This window comes from Haliotis cracherodii, unplaced genomic scaffold (assembly GCF_022045235.1).
Source record: "Haliotis cracherodii isolate W230 unplaced genomic scaffold, xgHalCrac1.p SCAF_1, whole genome shotgun sequence".
In the NCBI taxonomy this organism is placed as follows: domain Eukaryota; kingdom Metazoa; phylum Mollusca; class Gastropoda; order Lepetellida; family Haliotidae; genus Haliotis; species Haliotis cracherodii.
Genome location: NW_027266264.1, coordinates 12485009 through 12498665, shown reverse-complemented (window position 1 = coordinate 12498665; position 13657 = coordinate 12485009). Strand labels below are relative to the sequence as shown.

The 13657-nt window shown below is 35.2% G+C and overlaps 1 protein-coding gene across 1 annotated transcript in view; it reads right to left on the bottom strand.

The window, feature by feature from the left end:
- LOC139472839 (uncharacterized) overlaps positions 1-13657 on the bottom strand; it is a 71770-nt gene that overhangs the window by 33515 nt on the left and 24598 nt on the right. Inside the window, 8 exon segments of the mRNA XM_071255311.1 lie at positions 1715-1840; positions 3451-3558; positions 5109-5234; positions 6845-6952; positions 8503-8628; positions 9978-10083; positions 12660-13032; positions 13171-13249. Of these exon segments, the coding sequence (XP_071111412.1) occupies positions 1715-1840; positions 3451-3558; positions 5109-5234; positions 6845-6952; positions 8503-8628; positions 9978-10083; positions 12660-13032; positions 13171-13228 (1131 nt within the window). The 5' untranslated portion in view covers positions 13229-13249.

Genomic DNA, 13657 nt, shown 5'->3' with positions numbered 1-13657 from the left:
TACGAAAAGAAACAAATAGGGGGAAATTGGGTCACCCTGTCTACAACCTCTTTCATTCATGAAAAATTTAGAGAGGTAGCCATTTTGGACAATACAAGAAGAGGCATTAGATATGAGTATATGTATCCATTTGATCATATTTGGCCCAAAGCCAATTTTTCCAGAACGAGGAAAATAAAATCTTTATTCACGGTGTCGAACGCTTTCTCAAAATCAATGAGTATCAACATACCTTTTTTGTCAAGTCTCTTAGTTTCAAATATGATATCGTAAAGTAATCTAGTATTTTCACTTAAACATCTCCCAGGGATAAATCCTGATTGATTACAATGAATTAATTTGTTTAAAGATTGCTTGATTCTATTAGTAATACAAGAGCTTAAAATCTTATATACAGCATTTAATAAAGTAATGGGACGCCAATTTTGTAATCTTTTTCTATCTCTATTTGCTTTTGGAATGCAAGTAATCACGCCCCAGTTCATAGTAGAAGTCAAAGAAATAGAGTGGTACGCGTGATTAAAGTATCTCCATATCCAGACTCTTAAATCTTTCCAGAAAAATTTAAAGAAGTCAATTGGGAAGCCATCAAGACCTGGGCTCTTATTATTTTTCATTGCAAGTGTAGCTTTACCAATTTCGTTTAAGGATAACGGCTGTTCAAAGGCTTGTTGCATATCAATCTCTAGTTTTGGAATTGGAATATTGTTTAACATCAGGCTTGGGTCAGTATCTACTGAACTATTTTTTTGGTACAAGTTTCTATAAAATGATTCTTGTTCTTTAATGATGAGAGTTGTATCATTCAGTTCCTCACCTTCACTATTAATCAAAGAGGAGATGATATTATTTGTAAAAATTCTATTTTCAAGACAACAAAAGTATTTAGTTGGTTTCTCTCCCTCCTCATACCATTATAATCTCTTATTAAAAGCATTTATCTTGCTTTCTTCTTCTTTAATTTTTTCATACTCCTTTTTTGATTCAGATAATTTACTTAAAGCTTCTTCAGAAATATTTTGAAAATCCTCTCTAATTTTGTTTTCTTATTGGTTTATTTCTTTTTCTAAATCGCCCAATTTCTTTCCTCTTTTCTTTTTCAAATATGAGGAAAAAGAAATTGCTTCTCTGTACTTGACTTATATATTCTTTAGGTTTTGATATATTACAAATTAAAACTATTGATTGGCTGTTTTTAGTCTCTTATTAATGAGATGGTTACATAAAAGACAATTGTTCAGATATGTAACCCGTAAGCACCAGACTGACGAATGTAGTTCCATTTTGCATTTACTTCATGAAACCTTTGAATATATGCCTCAAAAGATATGATCTTTGGTTTAAATTTGATATTTCATATTCTGTTTGGACTAGCAGAGGTCCATTTTAACCAGAGAATGAGACGTTATGACCAAATAGATCAGTCTTTCTTGACTGGCACCTGAGCCATTCTAACGCAATTGAACTGTTTTGCATCATACCAGAATGTGAAAATTTACACCAAAGAGAATATCGTTATCATACTGACTTGGCACCAGTGGGAAAGCATTGCTTGTTTTGCCTCAATTACACTGAAATATGACAAGATTTCTTAATATGAAAATAACAATTTTCTTATTTGATAGACCCATTTATGAGGAAACTGCCAGGGATTGATATATGATTTTCATTTTATTTATTCATCATGGTAAAAAAGAACTTTAAGTCAATATACCTGTGCTTGCTTCCTTTCAGAAATAGTTGCGCCACCACAAACATTGACATCAACCGAAGAACTGTCATCTACATTACTCAGGGGTGGGGTGGTCATTTTGTGACTCTCTGTTTTGGTGGATTCAGGCTGAAATGGCAAAAACAAGACAGAATATCAAAGGTAAAGAAGACTTCACCTATGACAAAGACTATTCCCTTTAGTTGCTATCAAATCTACATACTTCAACCCATAAGTGTGCCACCTTGAAGGTTTTAATGAACTGTTTTCCTCTAGGACATGAATTTCATCATGCAGTGAGTGTAACATGCGTTATTTGTCTGGTAATATATTCGCTAAAAACTGCTACACGATGGCATGTATGTTCCCCCTAATGATGACACCCCAAGATTTTGAAATAAATTCTTCCAAAACTACAACACTGATGAAGCTAAAACTTGGCACATATGTTCCCGCTAAGGATGACACCACAAGATTTTGATCCACATTTCATTACAAATTTAGTTGTCATCATTGATGGCATGTGAAGTTTCAGCTTTAGTGGTCCAGTGTTTAGGAATAGAAGATTGCAAAGACCAGGTCTATTCATAAAAAAAGGTTCTCGGTAAAACATGTGTATCACTATCCTGCTTCATGGAAAGATGACTAATTAGACGGAATCAGTTGTACAGCCTGTTATTAAGAATATCCCGTGTTAACCTTATTGAGGTTGTATGATTAGAAAACACATTCTGACTGTCACTTACTTCATCTGGTAAGTGACGCTCCAACTGGTCGGATGAGGGGTCGTTCTGACAGTTATTCTTTTAATGATAACTATGAGCTTAACTATTCCATTAAATTTCTTTTGGATATAGTACTATCTTATAACTATTGTTTATTTAAAAGAAAACAAATTCAGTATGGTTTGATGTGTAAATAAACTATAAAAAAACTTATAAATGGCCTGATAAATGAGTGAAACCATTTCTATCCGGAATTCAAGAAAATGTGTAATATAAGTCCCATTGTAACGTTGTACTCTTTGATTTGCTAGATTTCTTGCTAATGGTCTTTTACAATCATACACAAGTTGAAGGTAAATCCTCTCATCTTAAGTTCATCATCGTCAATCACATATTCTTCTTATCACAATGTACAACAAGCTAAACTTACCAACATTGCATCTGTATCTACATATACAGAAGGAATATCAATATGCTACATTAACTCAGCTAAAGTCACATATTACAATGCTATTTCAATTTTTGATACACAGTTAATAATTAATAAATTAATAATCAATTATTAATTGTACCACCGGAAGTGACTGAGTTGGGTTTAAAACCACTTTTCACAGTATTTCAGTTATATCTGATCCTGGTATGTCAGCTCAATGTGGGAGGAAAGTCCTAAATGATGCAGGTCTCAGATGTTTACCACTTTGGTGACACCCACAAGCACTGGTATGGTGCTGACAAACCTAGAAACATAATCATGGCGAACCGGGATTCGAACCCACGATCATAAGTTTCTGGCATGACCAAGTGACACAATTCTGCACAGCGAATTACGGCCCCTTAGTCGACTGGGCCACCCATGCCCCGTATCACCAAATAAGCCATTCTAGGTCTGCTTATGTGACATAGGATATTTTATCTTAAAAGCTTTAGTAGTTGTGGAAACTTCTTTTAGAAAATCATCACTTTGTCTGACACAATGATTTCCCTGAAATTAACATTGCTAAAAGTAACACTTACAGCAAGTACATTCTTGTCAGATCCACCAGAATGAGCTCCCGACACATCAGAAAGTTCCGTGTCCGGTATTGAAGAAGAGGATTCTGGATTTGGGACTTTGGCTGTTACCTAAAGGCGTAGAGAATTATGTAAACAGTTGGAAACTTTGTCTTTGTAATGACCAATTTTGATGACTCTGGATTCTCATTTACTTCCCATGATTTTGTTTAAATGCTAGTAATTATTACAAGAAAAGTTTCTGTTTCTGTCACAGTTTCTGTGGGGGAATGGGTGGAGAGTGCAGGGTTGCATCCCTTGGGTAGCAAAAACCTTTGATCTTGGGTTCAAATCCCAGTTTGCCCTGAACCTGTTTCTAGGATTGTCAGCAGCACATCCATGATCATAGGTTTCACCAAAGTGGCAAACGTCTGAGATCTGCATCACTTTGCGCTTTCCACCCAAGTATTTTGTCACAGTTTATAGGGAATAACTTTGATTTCATGCTGCAATATATTCAATGCTCATGTTGTAATGACATTCCACTTTTGTAACCATATAATGTATAACACAAGATTAACCAACCGTGTGTTTTGTCATGTTACAGTTACTGGAAATTTAGAAATGTCCTCCACATCTCTACCATAACACTTTATTGTAACCTTGAGCAAACAAATGTTAATAGAAAGATTGTACCTCAAAAGTTGAAATGTAGACACCATTGCTGGAGTTGCTCTAATATTGCTTGACATAAAGGGAAAGCTGAAACTATCTCTCTTGTCAAAGAGCTTGGTACAGAGGCTAATATCATTTGGAATTTCTAAGCACAGATCTGTTTATCAATCTAGTAATAAATGTTTTCCCTCATTTAACAGACACAATGTCTTGTTTGACATATGCTACTAATTACAACATTTACACCTAAATAAGGCTTGAAATAGACACTATACCATAAATTATAGCTAAAATGGATAGAATTATCATTAACTGCCCGCATGTTATCAAAAATGAGCGGGCCACTGTAACTTGATAATGCCGTCATATTGCTTGACGACAGGCCATTATCACGCCTGTTGTTAGGTGACGGCATAGGATAGGGATAGGTGAAGTCACGTTCAATAGGTTTTGAAATATTACAAATTAAAACTATTGATTGGCTGTTTTTAGTCTCTTATTAATGAGATGGTTACATAAAAGACAATTGTTCAGATATGTAACCCGTAAGCACCAGACTGACGAATGTAGTTCTATTTTGTATTTACTTCATGAAACCTTTGAATATATGCCTCAAAAGATATGATCTTTGGTTTAAATTTGATATTTCATATTCTGTTTGGACTAGCAGAGGTCCATTTTAACCAGAGAATGAGACGTTATGACCAAATAGATCAGTCTTTCTTGACTGGCACCTGAGCCATTCTAACGCAATTGAACTGTTTTGCATCATACCAGAATGTGAAAATTTACACCAAAGAGAATATCGTTATCATACTGACTTGGCACCAGTGGGAAAGCATTGCTTGTTTTGCCTCAATTACACTGAAATATGACAAGATTTCTTAATATGAAAATAACAATTTTCTTATTTGATAGACCCATTTATGAGGAAACTGCCAGGGATTGATATATGATTTTCATTTTATTTATTCATCATGGTAAAAAAGAACTTTAAGTCAATATACCTGTGCTTGCTTCCTTTCAGAAATAGTTGCGCCACCACAAACATTGACATCAACCGAAGAACTGTCATCTACATTACTCAGGGGTGGGGTGGTCATTTTGTGACTCTCTGTTTTGGTGGATTCAGGCTGAAATGGCAAAAACAAGACAGAATATCAAAGGTAAAGAAGACTTCACCTATGACAAAGACTATTCCCTTTAGTTGCTATCAAATCTACATACTTCAACCCATAAGTGTGCCACCTTGAAGGTTTTAATGAACTGTTTTCCTCTAGGACATGAATTTCATCATGCAGTGAGTGTAACATGCGTTATTTGTCTGGTAATATATTCGCTAAAAACTGCTACACGATGGCATGTATGTTCCCCCTAATGATGACACCCCAAGATTTTGAAATAAATTCTTCCAAAACTACAACACTGATGAAGCTAAAACTTGGCACATATGTTCCCGCTAAGGATGACACCACAAGATTTTGATCCACATTTCATTACAAATTTAGTTGTCATCATTGATGGCATGTGAAGTTTCAGCTTTAGTGGTCCAGTGTTTAGGAATAGAAGATTGCAAAGACCAGGTCTATTCATAAAAAAAGGTTCTCGGTAAAACATGTGTATCACTATCCTGCTTCATGGAAAGATGACTAATTAGACGGAATCAGTTGTACAGCCTGTTATTAAGAATATTCCGTGTTAACCTTATTGAGGTTGTATGATTAGAAAACACATTCTGACTGTCACTTACTTCATCTGGTAAGTGACGCTCCAACTGGTCGGATGAGGGGTCGTTCTGACAGTTATTCTTTTAATGATAACTATGAGCTTAACTATTCCATTAAATTTCTTTTGGATATAGTACTATCTTATAACTATTGTTTATTTAAAAGAAAACAAATTCAGTATGGTTTGATGTGTAAATAAACTATAAAAAAACTTATAAATGGCCTGATAAATGAGTGAAACCATTTCTATCCGGAATTCAAGAAAATGTGTAATATAAGTCCCATTGTAACGTTGTACTCTTTGATTTGCTAGATTTCTTGCTAATGGTCTTTTACAATCATACACAAGTTGAAGGTAAATCCTCTCATCTTAAGTTCATCATCGTCAATCACATATTCTTCTTATCACAATGTACAACAAGCTAAACTTACCAACATTGCATCTGTATCTACATATACAGAAGGAATATCAATATGCTACATTAACTCAGCTAAAGTCACATATTACAATGCTATTTCAGTTTTTGATACACAGTTAATAATTAATAAATTAATAATCAATTATTAATTGTACCACCGGAAGTGACTGAGTTGGGTTTAAAACCACTTTTCACAGTATTTCAGTTATATCTGATCCTGGTATGTCAGCTCAATGTGGGAGGAAAGTCCTAAATGATGCAGGTCTCAGATGTTTACCACTTTGGTGACACCCACAAGCACTCGTATGGTGCTGACAAACCTAGAAACATAATCATGGTGAACCGGGATTCGAACCCACGATCATAAGTTTCTGGCATGACCAAGTGACGCAATTCTGCACAGCGAATTACGGCGCCTTAGTCGACTGGGCCACCCATGCCCCGTATCACCAAATAAGCCATTCTAGGTCTGCTTATGTGACATAGGATATTTTATCTTAAAAGCTTTAGTAGTTGTGGAAACTTCTTTTAGAAAATCATCACTTTGTCTGACACAATGATTTCCCTGAAATTAACATTGCTAAAAGTAACACTTACAGCAAGTACATTCTTGTCAGATCCACCAGAATGAGCTCCCGACACATCAGAAAGTTCCGTGTCCGGTATTGAAGAAGAGGATTCTGGATTTGGGACTTTTGCTGTTACCTAAAGGCGTAGAGAATTATGTAAACAGTTGGAAACTTTGTCTTTGTAATGACCAATTTTGATGACTCTGGATTCTCATTTACTTCCCATGATTTTGTTTAAATGCTAGTAATTATTACAAGAAAAGTTTCTGTTTCTGTCACAGTTTCTGTGGGGGAATGGGTGGAGAGTGCAGGGTTGCATCCCTTGGGTAGCAAAAACCTTTGATCTTGGGTTCAAATCCCAGTTTGCCCTGAACCTGTTTCTAGGATTGTCAGCAGCACATCCATGATCATAGGTTTCACCAAAGTGGCAAACGTCTGAGATCTGCATCACTTTGCGCTTTCCACCCAAGTATTTTGTCACAGTTTATAGGGAATAACTTTGATTTCATGCTGCAATATATTCAATGCTCATGTTGTAATGACATTCCACTTTTGTAACCATATAATGTATAACACAAGATTAACCAACCGTCTGTTTTGTCATGTTACAGTTACTGGAAATTTAGAAATGTCCTCCACATCTCTACCATAACACTTTATTGTAACCTTGAGCAAACAAATGTTAATAGAAAGATTGTACCTCAAAAGTTGAAATGTAGACACCATTGCTGGAGTTGCTCTAATATTGCTTGACATAAAGGGAAAGCTGAAACTATCTCTCTTGTCAAAGAGCTTGGTACAGAGGCTAATATCATTTGGAATTTCTAAGCACAGATCTGTTTATCAATCTAGTAATAAATGTTTTCCCTCATTTAACAGACACAATGTCTTGTTTGACATATGCTACTAATTACAACATTTACACCTAAATAAGGCTTGAAATAGACACTATACCATAAATTATAGCTAAAATGGATAGAATTATCATTAACTGCCCGCATGTTATCAAAAATGAGCGGGCCACTGTAACTTGATAATGCCGTCATATTGCTTGACGACAGGCCATTATCACGCCTGTTGTTAGGTGACGGCATAGGATAGGGATAGGTGAAGTCACGTTCAATAGGTTTTGAAATATTACAAATTAAAACTATTGATTGGCTGTTTTTAGTCTCTTATTAATGAGATGGTTACATAAAAGACAATTGTTCAGATATGTAACCCGTAAGCACCAGACTGACGAATGTAGTTCTATTTTGTATTTACTTCATGAAACCTTTGAATATATGCCTCTAAAGATATGATCTTTGGTTTAAATTTGATATTTCATATTCTGTTTGGACTAGCAGAGGTCCATTTTAACCAGAGAATGAGACGTTATGACCAAATAGATCAGTCTTTCTTGACTGGCACCTGAGCCATTCTAACGCAATTGAACTGTTTTGCATCATACCAGAATGTGAAAATTTACACCAAAGAGAATATCGTTATCATACTGACTTGGCACCAGTGGGAAAGCATTGCTTGTTTTGCCTCAATTACACTGAAATATGACAAGATTTCTTAATATGAAAATAACAATTTTCTTATTTGATAGACCCATTTATGAGGAAACTGCCAGGGATTGATATATGATTTTCATTTTATTTATTCATCATGGTAAAAAAGAACTTTAAGTCAATATACCTGTGCTTGCTTCCTTTCAGAAATAGTTGCGCCACCACAAACATTGACATCAACCGAAGAACTGTCATCTACATTACTCTGGGGTGGGGTGGTCATTTTGTGACTCTCTGTTTTGGTGGATTCAGGCTGAAATGGCAAAAACAAGACAGAATATCAAAGGTAAAGAAGACTTCACCTATGACAAAGACTATTCCCTTTAGTTGCTATCAAATCTACATACTTCAACCCATAAGTGTGCCACCTTGAAGGTTTTAATGAACTGTTTTCCTCTAGGACATGAATTTCATCATGCAGTGAGTGTAACATGCGTTATTTGTCTGGTAATATATTCGCTAAAAACTGCTACACGATGGCATGTATGTTCCCCCTAATGATGACACCCCAAGATTTTGAAATAAATTCTTCCAAAACTACAACACTGATGAAGCTAAAACTTGGCACATATGTACCTGCTAAGGATGACACCACAAGATTTTGATCCACATTTCATTACAAATTTAGTTGTCATCATTGATGGCATGTGAAGTTTCAGCTTTAGTGGTCCAGTGTTTAGGAATAGAAGATTGCAAAGACCAGGTCTATTCATAAAAAAAGGTTCTCGGTAAAACATGTGTATCACTATCCTGCTTCATGGAAAGATGACTATTTAGACGGAATCAGTTGTACAGCCTGTTATTAAGAATATCCCGTGTTAACCTTATTGAGGTTGTATGATTAGAAAACACATTCTGACTGTCACTTACTTCATCTGGTAAGTGACGCTCCAACTGGTCGGATGAGGGGTCGTTCTGACAGTTATTCTTTTAATGATAACTATGAGCTTAACTATTCCATTAAATTTCTTTTGGATATAGTACTATCTTATAACTATTGTTTATTTAAAAGAAAAAAAAACTCTAAATATTAGATTCAGTATGGTTTGAAGTGTAAATAAACTAAAAAAATCTTATAATTGGCCTGATGGACGAGTGAAACCATTTCTATCCGGAATTCAAGATAATGTGTACTATAAGTCCCATTGTAACGTATTACTCTTTGATTTGCTAGATTTCTTGTTGTTTCTTATTTTTTGATAACAAATTCCATCCATTTTAGCTATAACAACGGTAACGCTCTTTTTCAGGGCATTATCATTTGCAGAAGCCCTCGGTCTTTTCAACTGCCTTCCTTCGTCGGGCAGTTAATGGAAGACCTCGGGCTTCTGCAAATGATAATGCCCTGAAAATTAGCGTTACCCTTATATTAAATAGAACCCCTTTAACTTATTTACTCTGACCATGATAAATAAAGGCCCATAATCACTTTCACCATTGTGTTTGAGGCAGGATAATTTGAGTTCTTAAAGTCAACGATATTGCTTTCAATTCATTCAACATAGGTTTAAGCTTCCTTGGCTGATCTGACCGGCAAAGAGGCTAACACTAACGTCTTAGTCAGCTCTGCAAACTGTGCAGCAGGATTCAGTATACTAGTACCTCACTATGTGCAGGAGTTGCTGGTGTCTCAGTTACAGTTGTTAAGGGCTTCGACAGTGCAGGACTGGACGATGGCTCTCCATTTGGTCCTTTTTTAAGAGATGATCTGTGGCATAGCCATGTTGTAATCATAAAATAAAACATAAATAGACTGAAGCATCAAGGCACCAAAATAAGCAGTAGGGTTTAAACAGGTTCACATTAATTCTTGACCATTCATGTGTAAATTGATGTCTGATACTGAAATATGATATCATACATCCATGTTAGTATCACCACAATATCATGTCTCTTAACTGTTTGCATTCTGACAGAGTAAAAGATTATGCTTCACCATTTTACACAATATGATTTCTGTTTCCAAAACATAACAGGTCATGAAGACATCATGGACCTTAACATCTTCATCAAATGTTATATGTCTGGGCTTTCTGTTTTCAAGAAATTAATCTTACTGGCATGAAGAAATTTGAATCCCATTCTGCTACACATCACACACATGTTTCTGATCCAAAGGTTGTGGTTGTAAAGATTTTTCACACAAAATTTTTTATCATTCTTTGAAGAAAACTAAAGTATTTCACACCATGAACAAATCAAGATTTCTTTACACCCTCTCGAACTTCAGTCGGGTCAGAGGAGAAGTCTAATGTTTACAGAGTGACAGACGACACAAAACGTGCAATGCCACAAAAACAATAGAACTATGAAGCTCTGTGGTTTGTCTGAAGTTTTGTTTATTTTAATATTTCCATCATTTGTTTTTATTTCATAAAGGTAATTTAACATGATAATCAAGAAAATGATGATGATATTGTTTTGGTTTGAATCAAAATATCACGTGCATCTGACTGTCAAATATCACAGCAGTTTATGCTATATGCCTGATAAATTTGCTATAAGTGCTTAATAGGGAAATAGTTACCAACGGAGAGAAGGGCAGTCGGAAGGACACATGACAGACAACAACAGAATCTTACTTGAACCTTCAGTTCAATTGAGATAAAAATTGATTATGGAAAAATGTATATGTCATTACTGTATTGAACAGAGACATGCATAGTTTAGATCTGATTGTCTGGTGGATTCACTTGGTAATGTTAATCCAACATACGGCAGATGATCCAACAAAATGACATTCAATAATGTGGTCCGATACATTGAAAAAAAATGATGAAACTGAGATTTACCAGCTGTTTAAGAGTTTCCATAAAACAATTAAGACATTTAATAGGCTTTGGTCTGATTTGTAGTTTTCAGTAACAGTGTAGCAAACTGATCTTCATTATATTTATTACATATTCCGGTATTGGACTGTGAAAAAATAACAGAAATTTATTAAACAGTGTCAACCAACTGTTGAAAATTTGAACTTACAGTCTAAAATGTGCTCTTGTCTTAGTCAACAGTTGTCGGGTGTCCACACACATTTCTGTATCAATAGTTTTCCAATCTGGAAGTTTCAGTTTATCCAGGAGACCTTGTTGTATCAGGAATTTAGAAAATATTCCATGTAGATGTTTTTTGTTCAATTGCTTGAATAAATGACCGGATAGCTTCTTCTGAATGTGCCTCCCATGTGATTGAACCTTGGGAAGCGCTAATGAACTTGACTGTGGTTTTGATGAACTCATTAACTTTGTCAGCATTTGCAAGGAAGGGATCAACATCTTGTTGGTTTGCTCTTTCATCTTCGTGGTCTGTGCCGTTTTTGGCAACAATATACGTCATCAGATCAGTCTCAAAGCCTACAAGGAAGTTATATCACATTACCAAAGTCCATAGCACTCGATTTGAAAGCTCATGGCCCGGAATAAGTGGTCTCAGTTTTTTAGCTCCATATAAATTAGCATACATTGCATGTTTGTAAATTAAGTAGACTTATCATCATCCATGTCTTTGTACTACTTGCTCTACTTTACCTGAAAATCCATACTTACGAAAATTTGGTATTTCAACAGTATGTTGATGTTCATTTGTGATTTGTTTCCTTCTGAAAAAAACATGTGCAATTTGATCACCAGTCTATAACTGTAGAAACGAATCATAAATGTATTATTTGTTTGTTTGGTGTTTAACGCCACACTCAGCAATCATGAATGTTTTAAAACCTCTTAACCCTTTTATTGTATTCCTGTTCTTTTCAAATGTTTAAATACATGATGCATGATGTAGATCTCTGGCAGGTTATCCCTAAGATGTTCATAGTCATATGGCCTTATTTAGATAGTGACGTCATTTAGATTTTACATCAAGTCCACAGTGACGTCACTAGGCCACTATATACAAAGGTATTGCAGTGTTTCTAGGGGATAGTTATGGTTACACAGGCTAAGCAGTCAAACAGAAGTTTACCCGTTAGAAGAGTATGAGATGTCCAATCAAATCAACACAGATAGCAACTGAATATTATATAACGTTGCAGGACTTCTATTATTTTTACTGCTTATAAAATGTGTTTCATCGACATAGGGGCTTTAGTGACATAATAAAAGAAATCTGCACTGAGACATACAGCAATTGACTTTCAATCTTCCATGAATGAGACAAACTGTCCTAATCTGAATCAAAACATGGATTCCATACACATCTCATAAAATAGAGTAGCTCAATACATCACTTACAAGTATGTCTATGCTAAAATGTTAAGGCCCGAGCAATAATACATGATCAGCAGCATACCTAACATCTTGGAAATGTTTCTTTGCCCTTATTTTTAATTCCCTTGCATCAGTAGAAACTATGTCAAAGTCAAGACGATATCCAGTTTGAAGATTGAGCCTTTTCACAAGTCCTCTGTTCACTGCAAATTCTGTGAGTCGGTTCGATAGTTTCCTTTTTGTCTCAAACCATTTGGTTAAGGCTTCTTGTGAAGACACCCTCCATGCTATATGCTCTTGGGTCACAGAAACAACTTTGATGTTTTGGGGCAATAACTGATCCAGCTCCTTAACATCTCTGAAGCATTCTAGGATAGGCCCGTAGTCCTTAACTTCTGTCTCATCTTCTTCCTCATTCTCATTCACAACGTAAACATTCAGCTTTGAAGAAAAACCTGTAAGAATTCAAGAAAACACATGAAAGAGCGATTTATTTGCCTTTTCTTGCAAAAGTCTTGTGATATGTCATATAACTACGACATTGTGAATAAGCTATTATGATAGAAGCATGAGAAGAATAAATCAGCACATACCAAAATGTTCAAGTTGACGTTGCTGGTTGATATCCATACCACCACTTTGGCAAGACATGCTTCAGTAAATGAAGGCAACCTAAACAAAAACAATATCACTAAAACAAATATACTAATCTACATCATGTACATCACAAGAATAATTGGTTAACATTTATCTTTTTTACTTTCTATTCTGTAGATTATCAAAGATTTTTGTGTGTATTATTGCATGTATAGAACATCATCTGATCCATATGGGTTGAACTGACTAATTTTAGACATAGTACCTTAACCTTTTTGGCTCCAATGCCCAAAGTTGAGTGCTGATGATGGTGCCTAAATGAAACGTGCCTTATCAAAATTATTATTAAACTCTGTCAGTATTTTAATAGTTTTCATATTTTGTGAATACTGGTACACATCATACTCAAGGTTATGGTTTCAATGTACCCACTGATGCTTCCACAGTAGTTTTACGACAAGTATATTTGAATGATGCTTAAAT